The sequence below is a fragment of the Clarias gariepinus genome, chromosome 22, assembly GCF_024256425.1.
Source record: "Clarias gariepinus isolate MV-2021 ecotype Netherlands chromosome 22, CGAR_prim_01v2, whole genome shotgun sequence".
In the NCBI taxonomy this organism is placed as follows: domain Eukaryota; kingdom Metazoa; phylum Chordata; class Actinopteri; order Siluriformes; family Clariidae; genus Clarias; species Clarias gariepinus.
Window position 1 is genome coordinate 11,872,388 of NC_071121.1, and position 25,082 is coordinate 11,897,469.

Below are 25,082 nucleotides of genomic sequence, written 5' to 3' on the forward strand. Positions count from 1 at the left end.
ATGAAAGCACTTCAGGGTGCGACTTTGCATGCACGGCTTTTATAGGCTACTAAGCTCCCTTAAGCTCTGCACTTCAGTGCGCTGTTACACTGCTAACAGCTCTTGTTTTTGGCCAAACAAGCTCCATTAGTCTTGTCTTACTTGCACTGCAACATGGCCAAAAATATTACATTTTTACACAGGCTTTACTGGTTTATCTGCAGTGGCAGCAGCGGCATCTGGAGGAATTTGTTGCATAGACAGCAGTACTTCCTTGTTTGCAAGGTATGCATCATGCATTTTTCATGGCAAAAAACCTGTAGTAAGGGCAAGGCTCTGTAAGTGCCAGACCCAAACAATTTATAAATTGACCATGTGCCTTATTAAATTCAATTAGGGCGTTTAGCACAGATTGCAACATGTCTTGTGAAATATTGGAATTACTACCATCCACTTGTGCATCAACCCTCTTTATATGTATGATAAGGTGATTTAACAATAACAACATTCTTCTTCTTTATCACTGAACAGGGTCACAGGGGCCTGAAGCCTATCCCAGGAGACTTTGGGTATAACCTGGACAAAGTGCCAATCCATCACACACACACTCTCAGTGCCTGGTAAAAACCCACCAAGAACATGCACACAGACCGGAGGCCGGAATCTACCCCTCGACCCTGGAGGTGCGAGGCCACAGTGCTAACCACTGTGTCACAAAAAGGAGTAGACCTACACATAAGACCATGGTCAATAGATAATGCTGTTAGTACTTGACCAACAAATGAGCTACTAACTCCACTAGTTTGCAAGGACATGCCCTTGCTGTCTGGAAAAAAAGGAAGCACCACTACGGCTTGAATGTTTTTTTTTGTTTGTTTGTTTTTACAACCTGTCATATTATTTCCCATTTGAAAATACCAAGGGAAGGCTTTGTGTTATCTGCAGAGGAAACAGTACCTTCTTGATATTTTGATTGAATAAATCATTTAAACACAATTGGCTACAGATGGCAAAAATATAAAATTCAATATTTTTAAAAACATTATACTAAAAGATTCATACTCATGACATTAATTAAAGGACACAAATGTGAAAACACCTTTCATCACTAAACTACTTGAATATTTACTGATATCAGATCTAAAGTACATTTCGACTGTCTTTTTTTTTGTAGATGCTCGTTTGTGAAAAGCACAAGAAAATGTTTCATTAGAATAAAGTATACGTATATTGAAGTTTGGTAGTAGCACAAGGTGGACTAGAATAGACCAATGGATCAGGGACACAGTTAATCATGTTGTGATACAATGACCCGCTGTTCACATCTCTGTCCCTTGATCTGCTCCTGTTTCTCTTATAGGACAGACACACAGACATATGATAGCGCCTCACATACATGTGACACTTCAATGAGACTTTCGTTAGGTGTATCGTCTGTGACGGTGGAGGGTTTAGGAGAACTTAGTGTGGGTATAGAGCTGGACTGCATATGATTGGAGGCATATGAGAGTAGCTGGGCAGTGACAGGCTTGCCATTTATTGGTTTCCAGACAGAGGGAGGATTGAACAGATAAAGACTCTTTTCAGCAATCAGACTTGAACTGCATATTTCCTCACAATGGCAATTGTTCGAAAGCTGTTATAATTGCACTTATCGCTTTTTGTGTAGTGTGTTTTCCTAGAGGAGATATGATTGCTCAAGTCTGATTGTCATGGCAAAGAAAAGAGTCAGTGCCTCCTTCCTGTTTGACAGAGAATAACAGTACCTTCAGCTCCTGGGTATCCCATGCAAGGGGAAAGGAAACGATTGACAGAGTAATCAGAACCCTTAGTCTCATATAAATCACCAGTAATTCTGTCATGCACATCCTCATCAAAACCGTCCTTGACATCTATATATACTGTATATATATATATATATATTTTAACACTTCCAATTTACCAGCACAGTGTAAATTCACAAGAGGCAGCAGAGGTTCATTTATGACCTTACCCTCCACTTGGCCTTTGCAAAGTTCTTCTCGAACTGTGCACAAACTCCATCTTTCAGGTTTTTTTCGGAGGCTCCATTTCCAGCGATCCTGTCAATTTCACATAATAATGTGATGCAATGCAAGCTCTGTAAGAGGTCATGTGAATAAATTACCCATATGGTAGTACGAGTACTCTACAGTATATGCAGCTTACCACTCGTGCCACAGGGCATCTTGTGCTGTAATTCGTAGCATCTGGTCAACCTCCATCAGCCTACACAACAACTCTTTAGCTGTAAAAACAGGAAAAGTGAAATGATCTGAATTGCTTTTATATTCGAGTGGGTTAAACAGAACAATGTCTTTTTGCACACCTGCAGGTGATATGTCATCCCAGTAGGGAGAGTCAAACTCATAGTCTCCAGCAACAATTCGGCAGAAGATAATACGGTTGTGCATGTCTGTGTTCTCCTCTTCCGTCTCATCATAGAAGGGAGGGTTTCCTGACAGCCTAAAAATAAGAAGTTTGTTGAATAATGATGTTACATGTGTATTCAAAACTATAAGGGTGAGTAAAAAAAATGATCCGCACTCCGGTTATATTAAAACTCCTGTTGGCCTTATCCGTCAGTGCTTTCCGTTTAAGGCTACCGTGCAAATGTGAACGTGTTACATCAGTTCATTTGTAACTGTGAAGTGAGCAAAAATAGATGCCCCACTGGACTAAACTCAGATGACTGCTATCCCAAGGCGCTGTGATCTTGCAATGCACGTCCGCACACTTCTGCACATACTGTCGAAGCTCTGCAAAAACTTTTTTTAAGGTGTTAAAGCATCCTCCCCATAGTCCTGATCTTGCTCCATCAGACTTTCACCTGTTTAGTTCCCTGAAAGCAGCCCTACGAGGACAAAGATGCAAATCTAATGAAGAAGTGAGAACAGCAGTGCATTCGAGGCCTGCAGCGCAGCCTAAAACATTTTAATGAGGGAATATGAAAGCTTGTTGTTGAAAAGAATTTTAAAAAATGCACACAAAATGTTAAGGAATAATGTATTTGTCTTTTCTAAATGTTAATTAAAATACATTCTACAACCAGAGTGCAGATAATATTGACTCACCTTTGTATATCATAAAAAAAGCACACAAAATATTTTGTTAGTAACTAGGTAATACTGGGGACTGTATTCGACTTAAGTCTTATCTAACATTCAAACCTGTCTACTGTGTCTAATGCAAACTTACAGCATGTACATGATGACCCCGATGGCCCAGCAATCAACTGGCCTTCCATACCGATGTCGAGCCACCACCTCTGGAGCTGGGAGGAAAGATCATGAAGATGATCAGAAAACATATTCTGGCATTTACCATCATATCCGGCGATCATCTGCCAGTTGTAGGTACCTAGATACTCTGGTGTTCCACATGGTTCTGTGATAGAGCCGTTCTCAAACCGGGAGAGATAGAAATCACGGAGGACTACTTTCTTGTGGTTATTCTCTGTGTAGTACATCAAGTTCTCCAGCTGAAAAACAGACAAAATCATAAGGTCAAAAGGGAAATAGCTGATGCTATGCTGTACCTGCGAAATTATAGCATCCATTATCACATGAGAAGGTTTGAATTGAGATCCAGTCTCAAGCAGCGAGTTCTTTTCTTCTGCTTGATAACTGGGGGCTCTTGGATGGACAGGTCAACTCCTAAACCGTATTGCGCTGTCTGCAATCTGGGAATTATTGAACAGACATGCAGGATAGGAGAGCAGATCGTACAGGAACTGTGTTGGTGCACTAGAGGGCACTAGAAACACATGTTGAGCTCTTTAGAAGAGGACGACGTGACCGACTACTGAGGGCTATAACACTATTTATTTCAGTCAGTCATATTCTGCATATTAACACTAACCATAAGGAGCCATCTGTTACATCATGGTTGTACAGTTTTATGAATCATGCAGGGCTACGAGATTGGATAATATCTCTTATTACCGTTTCTGATATCCTGTAGTGATTGGGTTAATCTTTTTCTCGTGCTCTCAATCTCTCACTCAGTCTCGTCTCCACACACACAAAAGCACATGCTACAATAGCTCCTCTCCACCACTAATGAATCACATCCTCCCATAGCTGCAGGTTTACGAGAGCAAGGTTTTAAACTAACGATGAAATCATTGAGCACTAATTAATCCCTGGCAAGATTATATAATATTGCAAAACTGGTAGTAAATGAGAGTAAGAACCGAAGATGATGTGCAAACACGTCTCAAACCTACCTTTAAGTTCCTGTGAACTATGTTAAGGGAGTGGAGGTAAGCCACTGCCTCTAGGACCTGTCGTATTACATTGGCCGCATCTCTCTCTGTGTAGTTCCCTTGATCCAGGATCCAATCAAACACATCCCCACCTGTGGCCCTGAGACATAGAGACACTTTATAGGACATGATGTACTGTACTTTCATTCCATGAGTGGCCAGACATGGACTCGAGCGAGGATTAATGTTGATGTCAGACTCACAGCTCTTGGATGATGTAAAACTCCTTCCTGGTCTCAAACGCATCTATCAGCTTTAGAATGTTTGGGTGGTTGACCCTGAGAAGAAAAGGTCACAGTAAATAGTTGTTCTATTTTCTAACTTGTAAGAAGAGTTACTTTAAATATAGCAACCTGCTGGGCTTGGAACGGTAGAAGTGGCCTGTTTCTTTCTCTTGATTCCCACATCTTTTTTCTCTTTCGCCCTCTCGCTCTGGCTTTTATTGTTGAGATGACTGATTCTCTCTATTTCTTTTTATGTGCCTCTCCATATATCTCCAACTCTCAATCTTTCTCTTTCCTCACCATATCTGCCTGTCTCACTCACTATAAAATGGCCCCCTTTGTTTTTCTTCCTCCATCTGTCAATCTATGTCTCTCCCTCTTTTTTTCTCTCTATCACTGTCTCTCTCCCTCTATTTCTCTCTTTTTCTCTCAGACCCAGACCCATCACCTTCTGTTGGCGTTTTTGAATTATCCCGTACATTTTCAGGATCATGATCTCATTCTTGGCAGCCTTCCGCACTTTTTTGCCGTCTTTCTTGAGGAATTTCTTGCACACATAGACCTTGTCTGTCTGCTGTTCCTTCACCAGGCACAGCTCGCAAAACTCCTTCCTGCAAAGAAAACGGTAGCATGTGCTGACTTACAAATACAAATTCCATCTGTCGCAGGGTGCTCATATACATCATAAACAGTGCACAGGACAATAATACATCCTCTTTAAAAATGACATCTAACTATACACCCAGAGGCAATAATTAGTAGAGACGCCTTTGACAGCAAAAGAAAAAAAAAAAAAAAAACAGCTATTTTGGGTAGATTTTTCCCCCACACACACCTCTTTACAGAGGTCCATCAAGTTATTCCACAAATTTCCATTAAAGTGACTTTGATTAAGCCTCTCTAGAACATCAAGCTCCACAGGTCACTGTCCTCTTAAAATGTGACGTTTAACAGACCCATGAGGTTCTTGTTTTCTTGTATGTGCCTTGATTGATCTTTTTCTTAATCTTGAGAAATAAAGGTGTACAGATCCCCCACAACATTATGCTTCCAACATCATGCTCCACCAAGTTTGGATGTGTTGCTTTGTTTGGTGTTGAGCCTTATTGGGTTTTCACCAAATATAATGATTGAAATTTCATTTAATTTCATTTACAATGGCTTTTTTTTTTTTCTTTGTCACCACATTGGATCCTTTGATTCACAAGAGCAAATGATTTAAGCCAAATGGCGTTCCTGTCGCAACCATACCATTTTATGCATGCAGTGACTGGGTTGTATAGGACGTAGGCTTTAGAGTCTTGCTCAAGACTCAACAGTGGTGACCTGGTAATGGTAGGGATCAAACCCCAGACACTCCAACCAGCAACCCAGAGCCTCAACAACCTGAACCACGACTAACCCTTAGGATTTATCACTAGAATTCAACTTTGGTTTCATATGAACACTAAGCTCTCTTACAGCTTGTTGCAGGGTGCCTTAGGTGTCTTTGTGCAAACTTCTAACAAAATTACAGATGGACCTTTTTGAGAAATTGCTTTCTTTTTGCTACATTACCCTACAGGCCAGATTACTGCAATACATGCTCAATATGGTGTTGTTTTCCTGGGTTGGCCATAAAACTCTATAGGTCTCTCAGTGTAGTCTCTCTCTCTCTCTGTCTGAGCAAGTGCCTTCTCTTCTGGTCATCTAGTTTTCATAGACGTCTAGAGTATCGTAGACTGTGGGTGGTGCCACGTCCTAACAACAGTGTTACTATAATGTTATTATATCTTGAGAGCCTTGGAAAGCTTTTTATATCCCTCATCTGATCTGCACTTTTCCATAGCTTTGTTGCTTTGGTTGTTTTGGGAGGCCTTTGAAAACCATCACGCTTACTTTGTGTGGATCTGCACTGGCAAACTAAGGGGCCTTAGTAAAAAAAAGGCTTTTATTTAAGCTATCATTTTTTTTTGCAGTCAATTATTATAAATTAACACTGATGTGGAAAGTGAAGTTGTTGTAATAAAGGGGGTATAATCTATAATTATCAAACCAAGATATTGTGGTTGATAAATTTTTGAATAAAATAGTGTTTCTGTCTGTCATTAAATTTTTAACTTTGACATTAAGTCTTGTTTAAAAAGTAAAATAGATTATAGATGTATAATAATTCCAGTGTATCAGTCAATAATTAAAGGGGGTGTATTTAATTTCAAACCACATGATGTAGCATTGGGTTTATCCAAATTTATGATTCATATCTGCCAAAGTAGGTGTCAATGTCAATTAACGTATGTTAATGAAGATCGTTCATTGTAATGAGGTCATTAGACTGTAAAGGTGAGGTTGCCATTCATATGCATTGTATGATTTGGGACTCACGCCTTTAGGACCTGCCCGATCTCATATTTATCGGTGATGTCTGACAGGCTGTTGTACGTCCTCCCATCTCGCAGGGCAAGGCACCCAAATGGCATGACAGCATCTACCTATGCCATGCAGGAAGAGAAAACAAAATATGCAATCTCAACAAATCTTATCATTCTTGTCTTAAATAAAGGTTCGAGCTGGGCTAAGCCCCAAATCTTTCAGAAATAAAATGACACCAATTCAGATTTGCACATCAGATTGGCTTTTAACAAAAGTCAGATTATCACCATGTCATTCTTATAACACCATTGATGTGACAAATGGTAAAATGCATTAATCATCCCTTATATCTTTATTGTGGAGCTGTTGATAGGTTAGATATTAGATTGCAGCCCTCCGATCCAATGTCACAAAGGCATTATGGCATTAAACCTACAGTCCATCTCTTAACACATTCATTCAGTATACTGTGGATCTTTAAAGAAGTTGAGAAGCTAATTTGATTTACCATTCCTTAATGGTTATTACCTTAACATGGTTTAAGGATTCGCCCAACATATAGTATCACATGGCTTCACTATCATGAAGAAAATGCTTCAGTCACAAAAATCCTGCAAAATTAAAGTCTGTCATGATGTAACCAAGGACAGAGCCACTAATAAAATCTGCATCATCATCTGAGAGACACAGGCATTTGTGAACCCATGGTAATCCAGCTCTAGCCCCTAATCCTTAATCCTACATACAGTACACACACATCTGCAGTAGGTGGAGGGATGGGAACAATCTGACATAGGCAAGCGCTAAATAGAACCAGCATTATTGCATATAACCTAATCATGTTTTATGACTTTGAGCATAGTGACAGGACTAAAGCCAGAAAAATGCTTTGGTAAAATGAACACTGGATATAATACCTTCTGTTTGCCCTGCTCTATGTTGCAGACATGGTAATCAATGGCCTATTTTCAGCCCGAGGGTGATGAAGTGCATCTTACCCAAAAGGATGCTACACAGCTGTGTGCCCACGGAGAGATCCTTAAAACCTGATGCTTGCACGATCTAGCATGCCGATTTGGCAAAAGATGTTTCCTGAACAGCTGAACTGCCCTAAAGATAGAAACTGGCAGATTCTGTCTTTAGGACAGTTCAGCTGTTTACAAAATAACTTTTGCCAAATCAGCAAGCTAAATTATGTGCACATTGCAACTGAAGGATCTCTTCATGGATGGCAATATGTACAGCCTTTTTTTGGGGGGTATTTTTAATACAATAGGACTGTTTATCAATGATTAAACTTTGCACTATTTGAATTGATGACAACGACGATGATGATGATTATTAGTAGTAGTAGTAGTGGGCACATGATTCTAATATTTAAAGATAGAAATATGTTTAAAAAAACATATATTAATCATACAAAATAATCATCCATTAATATTTTTTGTTGTTGTTCCATAATTGTGCACAAGCTAAAAGATACTATAAATGGAATTTGTATGCAATGCTACTAACACTAATAATTAATATAATGTAATACTGTATAATTAGATAAAAGATGTGACACACTGGGTTGCTTAAAAACTATATATATTATATAATATTAGAACTCTTTAGAATATTAGAATATTTCATATAATTTCAATTGATGAGAGTGTACCTGTGTGTCCTTTCTGTGCATGTCCTCCCTATGACTGTGGTGATTACCTCCAGATCTTGCAGTGAGTAACAGTCATGGTCAACTTTACCCTTTTAATATCACAGGTTTGATGAACAATTCAAGAAAAAAAAATATATATATATCTGTGGCATATTTTTAAGAATATATTTTTTCTTTTCTATTGTTACATAATTAATTACATAAAGACCAAAATTGTTATATGGACCTTTGCAAAACTTTACTTGCAAAAAGTTGCAATTTATTACAGCTAATATACGCATAGTCAGAAATTTATGTGGAGTTTGTCAATAATGTGTTTTTTTTTTGTATATATATGACAAGCATGATATTAATGCTTTCATTTAAACCACTATTTGGTGTTAGCCCAGATAAATATATTTGAATAAAAAATGGTACATTTAACAGTTAATAAATCGCAGTTGTGGTGTGTGTCAAAATAATTGCAATGTAATACATTTTTTTATTAAATCATGCAGCCCTATTTTTCCCCACTGCTTTAAAAGCCTTTTTAATCTTTGATCCAGTTCTTTCTGACAGCTGACATTTATCACTCCCCTCTCACCTACGTGTTGTCAGTGATGTACAGTATGTATTCGAGTTTTTTACGATTTTATTTGTACAGCACTTTTAACAATAGATAATGTTTGAAGCAGCTTTACAGAAAAATAAATTGCGAATATAAAATTAAATTATGTAACATTTATACATTTAAAGCTTTATCAATGTATTACTAATGAGCCAGCCAGAGGCGACAGTAGCAAGGAAAATCTTCCTAAGATGGCAAGTGGAATAAACCTTAAGAGGAAGCAGGCTCAAAATAGAATTCACTCTCATTTGGGTGATACTGGACCATAAGTAAATCCCTTCTATAACTGTGTCCTCTATGGTCGAAACGTGCACCTGCATATTAGGAAATTCATTTTAGTTAACTTAAAGTCGAGGTTTGTTGAGGTTACCAACTGTTCACTGATAAAGACTTGTTCAGGGCAATTTCATTCCTGAAACTTTCAAAGCAATTGCAATTATCATAAGTCATCTCAGCAAAAATGTAGTTCAAAGCCATGTTCATGCTTTTTAACTTGAGCTATCCTCAGTCACATGTATTTTTAAGAAGACCATATGAGGGCCACCGTTGGCAAATATCTGATGAGAGGTATCCAAGTGTTGAGATCTCCAACGGCATTGAGATGACTCAAGCATTTCCAGAGGGCAGAATTGGTAAGGATCACAGGATTCTCAGCTGTGCCATGTATAGCTCAGTAGAGAGAGAGAAAGAGAGAGAGAGAGAGAAAGGGAAAGTGATACATAATTAGGTTTGCCCACTGTCACGTAATGGATAAGGTCAATGTGCATTTTATGCAAAGTGCAAGCAGGGACGACAACAGGACTAGTCATGACAGCATAACTAAGAGGCAGCGCCAGAAGGAAACACAGACATGAGGGCACCCTGGGACATAAGGTAGCCACCTACAACTGTCATCAAACCTGAGCGAACATGTGAGAGTTGAGGTGATAGCATCCAAACATTCCAGTTCTAGAAAAAAAACAAAAAACATTATGACCATGAACCCCCTACATATGCTCCCTTTTCTAAGGAAAAAAAACTGATAGTGCCTGAGTTCACCCTATTTGGAAGGCTTTTCCATAACTGTGGGGCTTTCGAAAAGAAAGCTCTGCACTCTGCTGCACTCTTCATTATACAAGGAACAAATAAAGGACTTGCACCTTGTAAATAGATATGGTAAATCAGAGAATACCAGTAGTTGCCTTAGGTATGTTGTGTGATAGCATTCAGTCCTTTCAGGTCAATGGTGATATTTTTAGTTTAGAATTTTACTGTAAGTCAGTACAGTGTGGATAAGATGGGGGTAATGGAATCATATCTTCCTGTTCTTGTAAGAACTTCAGCTGCAGAATTCCAGAATTGGAGATTGTTAATGTACCTACTGGAACACCCAGACAGCAAGGCATTACAATAATCCATCCTAGAGCGAACAAAAACCTGAAATATTTGTTCGGCAACATTTAATGGCATTATATTTCTTAGCAATATCTTAGCAATATTTTTAAGATTAAAAAAAAGGCTTTACTAAAAAAAACATTATTTACCTCAGCTTTAAATGAAAGACTGGAGACTTTATGATGTAACAGAAAGGCCCCTATGTCAGTGTATAATCAGAAGCCTTACTTCTAATTGCATGTACCATTAAGTCTTTCCTATCAAAATTAAGAAGGAAGTAGAAAGATAATGAGCATTACGTGTCAAACCATATTTATACATTTCTCAGCTATATTAAGCAGGTGTTTCTCATCTGTTTTTTTTTTTTAGATATACAGCAATGCTGCAATGCATCAGCAAAACAGTGGAAACTAATCTTATGTTACAAGTTATTAATAATATTATCCCAGAATGACATATATACTGTACAGTACAGCTAAAAAAAAATCACAGAATTGTTTTCCATAATTTAATTAAAAAGTTGAAAACCTTTCCATGTATACAAGATGCATTGAACATAACGTGAAATATTTTAAAAGTTTTTGTTTAAGCTTTGATGATTACAGCTTACAGCTCTCAAAAATCCAGCATCTCAAAATCCATCATACAATTAGACTGTAAAGTTAATGTGTCTGTACATTGAAGATATTTGTGAAAATAATTAATTCGGAGAGGTGTAAGATGAGTAAAAACTGCTAAACAAATTTTAATGTTTTCACAGGTGTATTTGGTCAAACTTAAGCTGACATATATGCTTTGCTTCATCGCAATCGGCCCATAGGAAAAAAACGCCCGTATATCGTAAAAAAATTTACCTTGTAAAAAAAAGTTGATCAATTCAACAGATGGCACTGTAAATTTTTTTTTTGCTTATAAGTGTGCATTTAAAATCTGTTAAAAAACCCAGTCTCACATCTTCATTCCGCACAGTACATGGTAACACGTAAAAATTTTAGTTAATTCTAAAATTCAACAGATGCCATTGTAAATTTTTTAAAACAAGCTTATGGATGTGTAATTAAATTCCATGTGAATGAAGTTGCGGGTAGGGTTGGGTAGCGAAAACTGGTGCTTGGCACCGGTACCCGTATGTACTTTACCGGACCGAAATAGAACGTGAATTTTTGGTTCGGTGCCAATTAAATGCCTGACTGTCGATTGAAATATTTGTTCTCTGGGGCTATAATGACAGATTTGTGATAAGCATAAGATTCATTAACTCACATGATCGCAAGTAAAATTTAAATACTGCATTCATGTGGTGTCAGAAATGATCGGAAAAATAAATTATTTCCTTAATTAGAAAAATCTTGAGAACTTCGGAAAGCTTTGATAATATAAATCCAAAACATTGTTGCAGTAATGTTACTGTAGATTTTATTTTTGTAGATTGAAAGTTTATTAGATTAGTTAAAAAAATTAAATGCACGAATCATTAGGAAATGAGAGACCATCTGAAATGTGCGTGAATGCAGCAACTAACGTTACACTTGTTCTGATGGCAGCAGGTGGTCTACCGCTATCTTAGCTTGCTAAATTAAACAACTTTCGTTAAAATGCCTAAAACTAAACAGTCGAAAGTGTGGCTATATTTCACAAGAAATTATTCCGACGTGCAATAAAAAAAGAAGCCCGTCGTTGGGTGTAAAGGGGTAAACACGTCAAATCTAATGAAACATTTGCGGGCACACAAAATAAACTTAAAAGCAGAGGGATGCACCGCGTTTGACAGCTTGAGGACAACAGCTAGTCCTATCGGCGTGGAGGACCCCAGCCTCAGTCATACCAACCGTAACAAAAAGGAGTCCGCAGATTATGATGTCGACAGCAGCCTTTCCGCAGGTTAGTCGTACGCTAATGTACTGTTAATTACAAAATGCAAATCTTGCATTCATGCTACCAAATGGTCAAACCATTTGTAAAATACTAATGTAACATGGATTATGTTTATAATTATGGCTTTACAGCTAGTAAAAAAATACCTTTATATTCATATATACTTTAAACTTTTAATATATTGTTTAATTTTAAGCATAAAATTTTTTGTTCAATAAAAATGTATTCTTGAGTCATCCACCATCATTTTTTGGCTTTTGTAAAGTATCGGTTCAGGCACCATTTTGGCACCGGTACCGTTTTAAAAGTATCAATTTGCCACCGGTATCGAAAAAAAACAAACGATACCCAAACCTAGTCGCGGGCATATCTAGTATTAGTATATGTCCTAAAGACAATCAAAAAAGAATCTGTATTTATAATACAGAAATGTGCATTTTTTTGTAAAATATTTTGTAATATAATTCACTGGTTCGGGGATCCTTTAGCACGAATGAGTGCATCATTGCAGCATGGCATAGAGGTGATCAGCCTGCGGCACTGCTGGGGTGTAACTGAAGATGAATCTGCTTTGATATCAGCCCTCGGTCAGGTGCTTCTTCATCTTCCTCTTGACAATAGCTCATAGATTTTCTATGGGGTTCATATCAGGGTGGCTGGCCAATCAAATGTAGCAATATCATGGTCAGCAAACCAGTTAGTTTTATTATTGGCACTGTGTGCAGGTGCTTAATCCTGCTGGAAAAGCAAATTAACGCCATAAAGCTTGTCAGCAGACAGAAGCATAAAGTGCTTAAATCATTTCTTTTTTTTTTATAATTATTTTTTGGTTTTTTTCCAATTTTCTCCCTAATTTGGTCATGGCTAATTCCTTCCCGTCACTAGGGGGCTCCCACATTAAGGCTACTACTACCACTCAGTCGGGTGGGCGAAGACTATCCCGTGTTTCCTCCGAACCGACGTCAGCTGTCCGCATCTTTTCGAACTGCTTGCTCACGCACCGTTAGGGGCGGAGTAACACACTCGGAGGAAAGCGCTAGCCGCTCCTTCTGCGTGCGTGAGCTCACAGACGACCCTGATTGGCTGTAGAGTCGTGATTAATGTGGGAGCGCAAGTACCTCTCATCTCTCCCCCCTGCAAAGGAGCTCGGCCAATCAGCTCTCTCTGTGCCTCCGGCTAAGAGAGGAAAACAGCATCACCCAGGGTTCAAACCAGCGATCTCCAGATGATAGGGCGAGCACTTTACCACTGCCCCACTCGGAGGCCTATGCTTAAATCATTTCTGACTATGTAAACTTTACACTGGACTTCGGACTTCAAGCAACTTGGATTCTGTGCCTCTCCACACTTCCTCCAGACTCTTAAACCTGGATTTTAAATGGAATGCAAAACTGCATTCCCTTCGGGTCGTTTGTGTTGGCCAATTGGTTACCGCCTCTACTTTGGATGGATTCATTTGGATCTTAGACGGTGCAATGATAAACCCAAAGAAGGTGGTTGAACGGCGGTGAAATTCGCACTTTACTGCTTTAACGTACAGATGGTTGTCTAGGAGTCTTTGAAGACCGTGGCGGATGTCATTTAGGCAATTTATGCTCCACCAGGGACGGGGAGAAGATTAAGATGTCATCCAGATAAACAAATACTAAGATGTTCAGAAAATCCCTGAGCACAGTTGAGAGTTCGAGGAAGTCTTCATTAGTGGAAGGTGTATTAGGCGGATAGTGAGCTGACTTCAGACAGGACGTTAAACAAGAGGGTCTCCACTACTGAACAATGTTCTTATTCCAATCTATGCAAGGATTGTAATGGGTCAGCCAAGGGCGTTCAAGAACCAAAGGTGGGTGGGCGTGGCGCATGACCAGGAACGTGAGGTCTTCGGTGTGGTTGCCAGGCAAATGTAGGGTTACCGGGACCGTGCTATGGGTATTAACGGCCAGCGGGTTGTCGAGTGAGTACATCGGGAGATTGAGGTCTTTCACCTTAGATGCAGAAATAAGATTCTGGTCCGAACCGGAGTTGATTAGAGCTAAGACCTTGTGAGATTTCCCATGTGATACTAGGATGGTCGGCAGAAGTATGCATTAGCTTGGGCAAAGGTTATGGGTTGGCCCATTCAGGATCCCTAGTCTCACTGAAGGGGTTTGGCTTTTAACTGGCATTGGAGACGGTAGTAGCTGGGTTGCCCACAATGAAGACAAGAACCAGACTGAAGCCTTTGCCACCTTGGAGTATTCTGTGGGGAAGGATGATGCTTGAAGCTCCAATAACAGAGAGCATTGGGAGACAAAGAGCAACAGGTTCCTGGTGCACCATTAGATGAGTGAAAGCCAAAGTCTACCGGTTAAACATTCCTGATCAGAGAATCCTTGTTGCTTCTTTTCCCGTCGCCTCTCTGCTTCCGAGAGGAACTATGGGATCGGTGACCGGGAGCTTCTGGCCATAAAATTGGCGCTGGAGGAGTGGAGACACTGGTTGGAGGGGGCCAATGTTCCATTCCTTGTCTGGACTGAACACAGAAATCTCGAATTCCTCAAGTCAGCAAAACGACTCCCCCCATCAAGCCAGGTGATCACTATTCTTTTCATGCTTCAACTTTTCCCTAGCTTACCGACCGGGTAACAAGAACACCAAAACCGATGCCCTCTCACGTCAGTTAAGCCCGGTTTCAGGTAACTCTCCGGTAGCTACCATAACCATAGCAGATACCACTGTCTTGTGGGAGCAGCCTACCTAAATATTTAGACCCTAGTCAAACAGGCATTGAACCAGGACCCCGGTCCACCAGAGACGCTGCTGGGCCTGTTCTTCATTCTACATGTGGTACGCTCCCAAATCTTAGAATAGGGGCCACAACTCGCGATAAGCCTGTTATCCTGGCAGGGCCCGTATTTTGGTGCTAACTTTTCTGGTGGTTCTCAATCAGAGAAGACACTCTGCAGTTTGTCAGTGCTTGTGATGTCTGTGCCCGTAACAAGACTAGCAACAAACCACCAGCCTTTTCCGACCTCTCCTGGTTCCTCACAGACCTTGGTCCCATTTTGCATTGGACTTCATCACAGGACTTCCAGAATCTGGGCTATACGTGTGTCAGGACCAACGTCGAGTGTTTCTCCAAGCCTAACACTTTGTCCCTTTGTCTAAGATTCCTACAGCCAAAGTGGTGGTTAAGTGTGGCCAGGTATTGCTCAGTGGTTAAGGTATTGGACTACGGTTCAGAAGATCCCAGGTTCAAACCCCACAACCACCACTGTTGGGCCCTTGAGCAAAGCCCTTAACCCTCAACTGCTCAGATGTATAATGAGATAAAAATGTAAGTCGCTCTGGATAAGAGCGTCTGCCAAATGCCTAAATGTAAATGTAAATGTAAGTTGCTCATCCGACATGTCTTTCGCCTCCACGGCCTCCCTACGGATATCATCTCAGATTGTGGGCCCCAGTTCTCCGCCCAGTTCTGGACAGCATTCTGCAGACTGATCGGAGCCACTCCCACCCTTTCATCTGGCTACCACCCCCAAACTAACGGCCAGACTGAGAGAGCCAACCAAGACCTCGAGACAGCCATCCGTTGCATGACCTCCCATGATCCACTCTCCTGGAGCCAAATGCTGTCGTGGAACGAATATGCACAAAACTCACTACCTACAGCTTCCACTGGTCTGTCACCGTTTTAGTGCAGTCTGGGTTATCAATCCTCTTTTTCCGGCCCAAGAGGAGGGAGTTGCAGTCCCCTCAGCCCAGGCCTTCATTCAACACTGCAAGAGGACCTGGCTGCGGGCTAGAGCCAGGCTTTGCCGCTTGGTAGCTCTCTTCAAACATCAAGCAGACCGCCAACGCTCGTCTGCCCCAGCTCACCATGCTGGACAAAGGGTCATGCTCTCCACTCACAATATTCCCATCAAAACAGTCTCCCACAAGATCTTCCCTAGGTTCATCAGACCATTCACCATATCTAAGGTTATCAACCCATGCATAGTTCGACTCCTCCTTCCATTCAACATGCAGCGCATCAATTCCTCATTTTGCATCTCTCAGATATAACCCATAATCTTATGCCCACTGAGCCACTAAACCAGCAGACTTAGACTTTTACCTTCTCCTGGATTGTCTCTCCAAGCTGCAGACTCTCTGCCTTACCCAGATACACATGCTCTGTCGGAGATCCTCACTCGCGCTCCACTTCCGGGTTTGCAAAATCTTCCTCACGTCATCAGCCCACCTTCTCTCCAATCACAAGGGATTTTCCAATTCATCCAGACCGCTTATTCTCACACACACACACACACACACACAGTATCTCTCATTTGCTCCTGCTGCAGCTACTGTTTATTACTCCTGTGTGTAAAAATAAAGCTCTTAAAAGAAACACTGTCTGTCCGCTATTGGGCTCGTTCAGCACCGGCAGTGACAATCATAGCCACTACTAAGGGAAGAACTGAGTATTTTCATAAAAAGGTTAAATTATATTATAGTATTATCTGTATGGGAACATGATCTAGTGGTACATGATTTTGATTTGATGATTTTAATTTAGTGAAATTCCCGTCGCCTCACAGTGTTAGTATAAGATCAAAAGTATGATAAGCATTGAGGGTCCTACTACATATTGATTTACTGGTACTGAATTTAAAATGAACACAAACTCTTCTCTCGAAACTTCTTTGAGATCTTCATAATGATTAATTATCCTGTTAATTGTTTTTAAAAATAAATTCGGATTATGGCCTTGGGTTTCTGTAATTAATTAATTAATTAATGGAATCAACTGAGTAGACTTATTTTTATGGCTAAATACAGTATGACATGTTTGTAAAAAAAAATGTTTTGTAACACTTTAAAAGTGTTAAATTTGTGTCCAGGTTATTGTGTGATGCTTAGATTACTAATAAAAGTATCCTGTTGGAATTATAAGGTTCTATCTGACTATCTGTCAAAAAAGATTTATTCATATTTTCTTATTCTTTGACAATGTATTAACATTACCCAAGTAATGTGTTTTTTCAAATGATATGCCATTATGCATTTTTTTGGAAAGTAAATATGTTATTATATTTTTGGGGAAAATAAAAATTATACAGCACAGTTTTGCTAAGTGGAGTGCAAAAACGTTTGAAACTCAATATCTCAAAACCACCCAGAATGTAGGTAGAGCCTTATAATTCTGAAAAGACTAGCTTTATCTAATGTTATACACTTGTTTGATTAGAGAGACAGAGGTGGCTTGGATGTTAAGGTGTTGGCCTGCTGATCAGAAGGTCCAGAGTTTAAGCCCCAGCATCGCTGCTGTGCTGCCCATATATGTCCCTTGACTAAGGTCCGTCACTTGACCCTGTCTCAGCTGTCCCGAGCGCAGACAATTCTGAGTGGCACAACAGTATCAAAAACCGTGCACGTTAAAAGCCTCTGATCTGCCTTTTTCTCCATACACTATGATTAGTCTCACATTAGTCTCAAATCAATGTAATACACAAAACATCTCAAAACACTACAAGCGTAAATTAACTGAAAATCGTGTGCGTTAGAAACCCTGCATGCCCACGTTAGAAGCTGCACATGCCCGTGTGCTCGCAGCCACTCAACCCGCGCACTCACTGTCAAGTTAAGTTGTGAGAGTTTGGAGGCGTCTGAGGAGGTAAAACGTCACCCTTTCTTTATAATCCTACAGGAGGTACACTGAACTATTTATGCATTTTCATCCTGTGTGGTAGGAGTGAATTATTTGCTAAGTTTGTTTTAAAAGTAATAATTATGGCAGATGGTAGACATGGTCAGTAAAGTGCTGCTCAATAAAAATGTAGCTTTTTGTTTAATTTCAATTTACCTCAAATGTTAAACTCTTGCATTTATTGTTTATATTGTTAATATAACTGATAAGACTAATTTTATAAGGAACAGGCAACATTGAATTGTTCATTAAACCTTTTGAAAGATTTAAAATTGGGGAAAAACTTTTATATCGGATATGGATTTTTATAAAAATTGTGATACAGAATCAAAAGTTTTAATTAAATCTTCACCTAGGTATCGTAAAAACATCGTATCGGGAGGTGACTGCTGATTTCCATTCTTAGAAACAAAGCCCATGTGGATGCCAAATGTTCAAAAGTACTTTATGGAACTTTAAGAAGAAAAAAAGCATGATAAGCAGGCATATTGTTTTAACTCTGTTTTATTTGTAATGCATTTAATTATACCAAAAATAAACGGACTTTTTTCCATGATCATCTCTACCATATTTCTTTCTTCTTCCTGTGCACACACACACCAGAGATCTGTATGCACTCATATATCACAGTAATATTAGCATGCCATGGTGGCAGCAACAGATGGCAGGTCCACCAGAGACACACTTAAAAAAGAGAATGAGGCAAGGATGAGATTGAAACAATTGGTTCAAGAAAGGACTCTGCCCCTTTCCATCATTAAAGATAATCTTTGTCCCCCTTTTTAGTTCTGTCACATGATGCTCTAGCTTCTCTCTTTCCTCTCTGAGGCTGTTCTTATTAAAGCAATGAATCTTCATCTCTAGAGACACACACATTAAACACCACGCTGAATCCCACAGGATAGTTTCAAGAAGCCACGCTGTTCTTGCAACACATTTGAACCCAAAGCACGTGCTAGACTACACACACACACACACACACACACAATGAGTTTATGAGGAATCATGCAACAATACAGAGGTTACAAGTGCAAGAGTAATGGTACTGTCCCTCCTCCTGTTGTCTTCATTCTTCCACTTAATCTCATGCTAAATTACCATACAACATCCCACAGAGTGATGTATCCTAATAATCATTACCGTGCTGAGCTCATTTGTGCATTTGGAGGTTTTAGGCACAGTTGGAAGAGATATATGCCAGCTGCCTGGCCTAGATGCACTGAAAACTGATGAAAAAGGAAAACAGACTCATCCTGATTTTTTCCCCCTGATAGAGACTAAAAAAGACTTGAGGTAAGCCTTAGAGATTTGGTATGTACACTGTAATTTAACATAGTCTCTGTGGGACTAAGTACCAGTTGCATTATTTAATTTTTTACAGTTTTTTTTAGTCAATTCAACTTGTAGTTTATTGTCCGTAAACTGGGGAAACTATTGTAGCGTTTTTACGCCGGGAAGAATGCTGGAGAGACGAGTGAGCTTATTTACTGCCCAATGCAATGGCTGGGAGTACTTTATTTAGCATAGCACAGCATGTATGGCATGAGCAGCACCTTCACTCAGGAGCCTACATCCACTTCAGCGTCAGCCTGAACTGGAGCACATTTCACACGTCACACACCTCAACACACACACAACAGGGCCGAAGTCACTAACCCAAACACCTTTCCCCATCATGGTAAACACACCGACATTCCCGCAAAGCATGCTGGTCGTCAGCCGCCGCCCCGCCCACGCCACACTGCCCCCACCCGAGCTGTGACCGTCCCTGGTCACCATGAAGAACTTTGTTTCGGAAGCGTGGAGGCGGTCGGCGCTGGCAGTGGGAACGCCGGCGTCCTTTGGCAGGTGAGGGATGAACGCAAACGTAGTCCTGAGGCGGTCCGGCCTCCACAGAGTTCAATGTTTCCCCGGCGTGCGGCTGGCAAGGCGCAAGACGGTCCCGGTGGAGCAAAACTCGTGCCCGCCCCGCCAACCGCACCCGGTAGATGACATCGGAGAGCCGAGCTATTACCGTACAGGGGCCCACCCAGTGAGACACACGCCCGGCCGAGAGCCCCCTCCTTCTCCTTCCGGAGGAACACACCCACACCTGCTCGCCAGCAGCAAAATCTTGCCCCTGGCTGTGAGTGTCCACGCCCATTCGCCCCATAGGTGCCCCCACCCGAAAGCCTTGCAGCGGTGCCCGCGAGCGCTGGGTGGGGCCCTTCTGCCTGGCGATGAGCGGTTCACAGTTCAGCTGTGAGACCGGCGAGACCGGCGGAGCGACTGCGGGTGACGCTCCAAGACGGCTGCATGCTGGCTTGGACGGCTGATCACCACCGGAGGGTCTGGAGGGCTGCACAGGGGAAACGTCCTGCGTCGAGGGTTCTATGTCGGCTACCGGGAGTTCCATTTCCCGGTGTGCTGCTAACCTGTCCGGCTGTGGTTTGGGTCCGAGCAACCTGGCTACCCCGAAGTTACCACGCAGAGTTCCGCTGGACAAGTTCAGCACCGCACCCCATCTATCCAAAATGTCCAACCCCAAAACGCAGTCCTCCTCGACACTCCCCACTAAGAACTCGTGTGCGTAAGTTCGACCACCCACCTGGACTCGCACCGTGCGACACGCCCGTACCTTGACGCAGCCCCCAGCAACGGTGCGGATGCTGAAGGCAGGATCAGGCCGTCGGCGAACACGCTTGCTTTGCCCCAATACTCCAGAGCGCAGCAGCGAAACAGTGAAGCCGGTGTCCACGAGCGCCCGCAGTAGGACGCCATCCAGCACACAGTCAATGTAAAGCCCCGCGCGGCTTCCCAAGTGTCCTCCCGGCACTAGTTTAGCGGCTGCTAGTGTACGCTGTCCCGTGCCTCGGCCTCGCCGCGAAACGTTGGAGAGTTGCTTGTTGCCTAGCCGCGACGGGTAGCCCTGTCCCCGGCTAGGTTCACGAACCAAGCGCCACTGACGGCTAACGGCGCGCGGAGCTGTCTCTTGCTCCGGCGCTTGCGCAGCGCCAGCCTCCGCCCCAAGATCCAGCGCCGGGATTTTCACCTCGTCGCTCCGCGTTGGTCGCCGTGGTGTGCTCGCTTTAGCGCCGTCGGGAAAGCGCTTCTTCTTCGCGAGTAGTCGCTCCGCTACTCGGCGGCCCGCTTGGATTTTCAGAAGGTCCTTCATTGTGCGCTCAAACCCGTTACTCTCCATCCCACTTCTGACACCAATGTAGCGTTTTTACGCCGGGAAGAATGCTGGAGAGACGAGTGAGCTTATTTACTGCCCAATGCAATGGCTGGGAGTACTTTATTTAGCATAGCACAGCATGTATGGCATGAGCAGCACCTTCACTCAGGAGCCTACATCCACTTCAGCGTCAGCCTGAACTGGAGCACATTTCACACGTCACACACCTCAACACACACACAACAGGGCCGAAGTCACTAACCCAAACACCTTTCCCCATCATGGTGAACACACCGCCATTCCCATTCACCTTCCAGTCATATTGCGAGTCTAATGAACCTGGTCTTACCCTTCATGTCAGAGCCAGCACGTCATAATAATATTATAATATTATTATAAAATTAAGTAAAATTATAATAATGTCTGCCTAAAGATTGCTTAGTGTCTCAAGAAATCACATTTACAACCAATACACATTCCAAAATGTTTAAAACATCCAAACATGCATCATCCAACATCAATCCCATTCCCCCTCAGTGGACGTTTATTTCTTACTGTTTGTTATTTGTTTAAAATTTTTTGCAAATTTGACACACTTAAATAATTGACATAATCAAACCAAGTTTAATATTACACAAAGATAATATTAATGAGTAAATACAAAATTACAAGCTTTAATTTATTAAAGGAAAAAGCTGTCTAAACGTACCTTGCCCTTTTTTATTTACATTTCTTTTGGCTAAATCGTGAATGATGATAATTATTTTATTTTTTTTGGATTTTAAAAATTTGATTTCACTTGCCACATCCAGGCCTGATTACTGCCAGACCTGCTGAATCAAGAACTCACAAAAAAATAACCTGTCTGACAAAATTAAGCACACTAAATCATCTCAAAAAGCAACACATCTTGTCAAGATATAAAGAAATTCATGACAAAATAAGAAACAAAGCAACTGACATGCATCAGTCTGGATTATGGTTTTCACCTTGGTTACCTGGAGTCCCAAAGCCTTAGAAAGGGCTTCGTAACCCCTTTCAGACTGATACATGTCAATTACTTTGTTTTGAAACTTGGAACAGCGGCGAACCTTCCCGGGAGTGTCCGGAATCACTCCAAAAGTACAATGACGACTCATGTAGGAACTTATAAAAGAACCCAGAACAACATATTAGGTACTGTAAGCCTTACATGCCTTGGGTAAGATCAGTGTTCAACAAGATTCAACAATAAAATGAGACTAGGCAAAAATGGCATCAATGGCAGAGTTTCAAGGTGAAAGCCACTGCTAATCAAAAAGAACACTAAATGACCTGGATTATCCCCAAGACTTTTGGGCAAATATTATGTAGACTGATGACACAAAAGAACTGATGTTTGTGTCTTGTTATATCTTTTGTAAAAATAACACAACTTCATGCCAACAGTCAAAGATGGTGGTGGTAGTCTGGGGCTGCTTTGCGGCTTCAGGACCCAGATGACTTCAAGCGAACTTGGGTTATTCGGCAAGACAATGATCCGAAATGAACCAGGGGCCTAGTCAAAGTCAGGGCTTAAATCCTATTGAGATGCTGTGGCTCTCAATCATTTAAGTGCGACAAAACTTTTGAATTCCTGTGATTCTCAGGCACATTCTTTAGCATTTATAGCATTTATAGTATGGTGCAAAAACACATAGTGAGTGGCAGTTCTTTAGGTGGAAATAAAAAGAGAGGTCAGGGGACAACAGCCAGACTGCTTTGAGCTTAAAGGAATGTCGTTGTATCTGTCTACAACTGTGGTGGGCAGCGAAACTTTTCTGAACACACAAAAATGAAACCTACAGTTTCAAAAGCAGGAGAAAAGCCTAGCCAGTCTGGGTTGATTCCCCAGAAGGGGTACTGTAGTACAAATCCCCCCTCCCACCCCAAAAAAGCTAATGCTGGCTATGGTAGAAAGCATGCTGCATGTGGGGCTGCAGACGGGGCAACGAGCCCATGCTGACCCATGTCAGCATGACTGCAATGCATATGTGAACATCAAAATTGAACCACAGAGCAATAGTTAAAGACAGTCAAGTGTGTGTGCTTTACTTACCTCAGGAAGAGATATCACCAGGCACTATGGGAAGAAGGCAGTATAATGCTCTGGTCAATTTTCTCCTGGGAAACCTTTTGTTCTGGCATACATGTGGATATTACAATAACATGTACCAACTGTCAGACCAAGTACCCTCCATGACAACAGCATTCACTACTGGCAGCAGCCTCTTTCAGCAGAATAATGCACCCTGCGAGCCTGCAAAAACGGTTCAGGAATTGTTTGAGGAACATGACAAAGAGTTCAATGGGTTGACTCTCCAGATCTCAATTCGAAAGAGCATCTGTGAGATTTGCTAGACAAACAAGTCTGATCCATGATGGACCCGACCACACAACTTACTGGACTTAAATGATGTTCTGCTGAGGTCTTGGTGCCAGTTATGACAACACACTATCAGAGCTCTTGTCGATGCCTTGAAGTGTCATAGCTGTTTTGGCAGCATGAGGTACAGTAGACCTACTCACCATTAGGCAGTTGGTTTTAATGGTATCAGCCAAAACACAGTATTGGTGCTGATTTAATTTTTTTATGTTATACATATAATACAGATGTGTGTGCCAAACAAGCCTCTACTGAAGTTTAGGCAACATGGAAGTGAACAATCTTACTTCCCTAAAAATTTCAAGTTGCTAACTTTAGCTGTTTTATAGTGATACAATATGTACCCCTAAAATGTCCCTTTTTAAGCATTATACTGTCTTGCTTCAAACAATGTTGTTGTTCTTTCCCCTAGCAATGGGTCGCAGCAGAATATCCAGACCGCACAACAACTTGGCACAGGTTTTACGCCGGATTCCCTTCCTGACACAACCCTCCCATTTTATCCGGGCTTGGGACCACACTGCATCCAGTGGCTGGGGGGTTTGGGCACTGGCTGGGAATCTAACCTGGGCCTTCCGCATGGCAGGACCCGACCTCACAACCTACCACATGGTACTAAAATTGGTGTAAGCTTCTAGAAGCATATGATCTGTAAAATAAAAATGGCTAAAATTTGTTATAAGCTTAAAAAGCAAAAAATCTGTAGTGTCTGTAACCATGTCAAATTCATACACTTTTTCAGGTTGAAAAAGTTTCATCTGACTGACAATTAAGTTCACCTTCAAGTTCCAGTAGGCTTTTATTGTCATTCAAACCATATACAGTTCAGCACAGTAAAACGAAACAACATTCCTTAACCTAATTGGCTGGTTGACTGAGACAAGACAGATTGACATTTTAAGTTAACAGGAAAACTATCTAATTCCAATACAAAGTCCATTATGATCCCGAAAGATTTAAATTCAAGTTACAGACACTACATACTGTAGAAGGGCATAAAACTGTATTTAGCAAATGTGTTTTATCTGAAAATATGTATAATATAAAAATGTGTATGCATATTCACAAAAAAAAAACGATGCATGGACTGAAAGATAAGAAGCATTGAGTATTCTGGAAAATGGTATGATATGATCCTATCTGAAAATTCACTTTTTTACTTAGTGAGATTACCAAGTATGGGTCCTTTTTAGCACCAACACCTTGTTTTGTCCATATGGCTTTTTAGCATTGCTATTTGTGTAAAAACTAGATTATGGCTTAGAGCTTGGAAATTGAAACGTGTGTGAGGATTAAAAAGAGGATTACTTAATCTTTTATCAATGTTTGGTGCTATATAAAGCACACACAAGTGGTAAAAGTGATAAAAATAAATCACTGCTGTAATGAACACACACACACACAAACACACACCAGACAGAGTTATAACCAATTTTCCTCTTGTCTCATTTTGCCTTTTTTTCTCTTCTGAACATTTATGAATGATTCACCCAATTCTAA

The 25,082-nt window shown here is 41.1% G+C and overlaps 1 protein-coding gene across 4 annotated transcripts in view; it reads right to left on the minus strand.

Moving 5' to 3' along the window:
- The window catches only part of camkvl (CaM kinase-like vesicle-associated, like), a 49,447-nt gene that overhangs the window by 4,227 nt on the left and 20,138 nt on the right, over window positions 1-25,082 (minus strand). For 3 of the 4 annotated variants that reach the window (XM_053483435.1, XM_053483436.1, XM_053483434.1), the window contains 9 exons: window positions 6,853-6,959; window positions 4,968-5,099; window positions 4,468-4,542; window positions 4,226-4,364; window positions 3,358-3,478; window positions 3,196-3,271; window positions 2,327-2,463; window positions 2,167-2,245; window positions 1,973-2,060 (listed from right to left, as the gene is read on the minus strand). In XM_053483435.1, the coding sequence (XP_053339410.1) occupies window positions 1,973-2,060; window positions 2,167-2,245; window positions 2,327-2,463; window positions 3,196-3,271; window positions 3,358-3,478; window positions 4,226-4,364; window positions 4,468-4,542; window positions 4,968-5,099; window positions 6,853-6,947 (942 nt within the window). In that variant the 5' untranslated portion in view covers window positions 6,948-6,959. The remainder of the gene's footprint in view (window positions 1-1,972; window positions 2,061-2,166; window positions 2,246-2,326; window positions 2,464-3,195; window positions 3,272-3,357; window positions 3,479-4,225; window positions 4,365-4,467; window positions 4,543-4,967; window positions 5,100-6,852; window positions 6,960-25,082) is intronic. The other variant, XM_053483437.1, reaches the window with a different exon arrangement.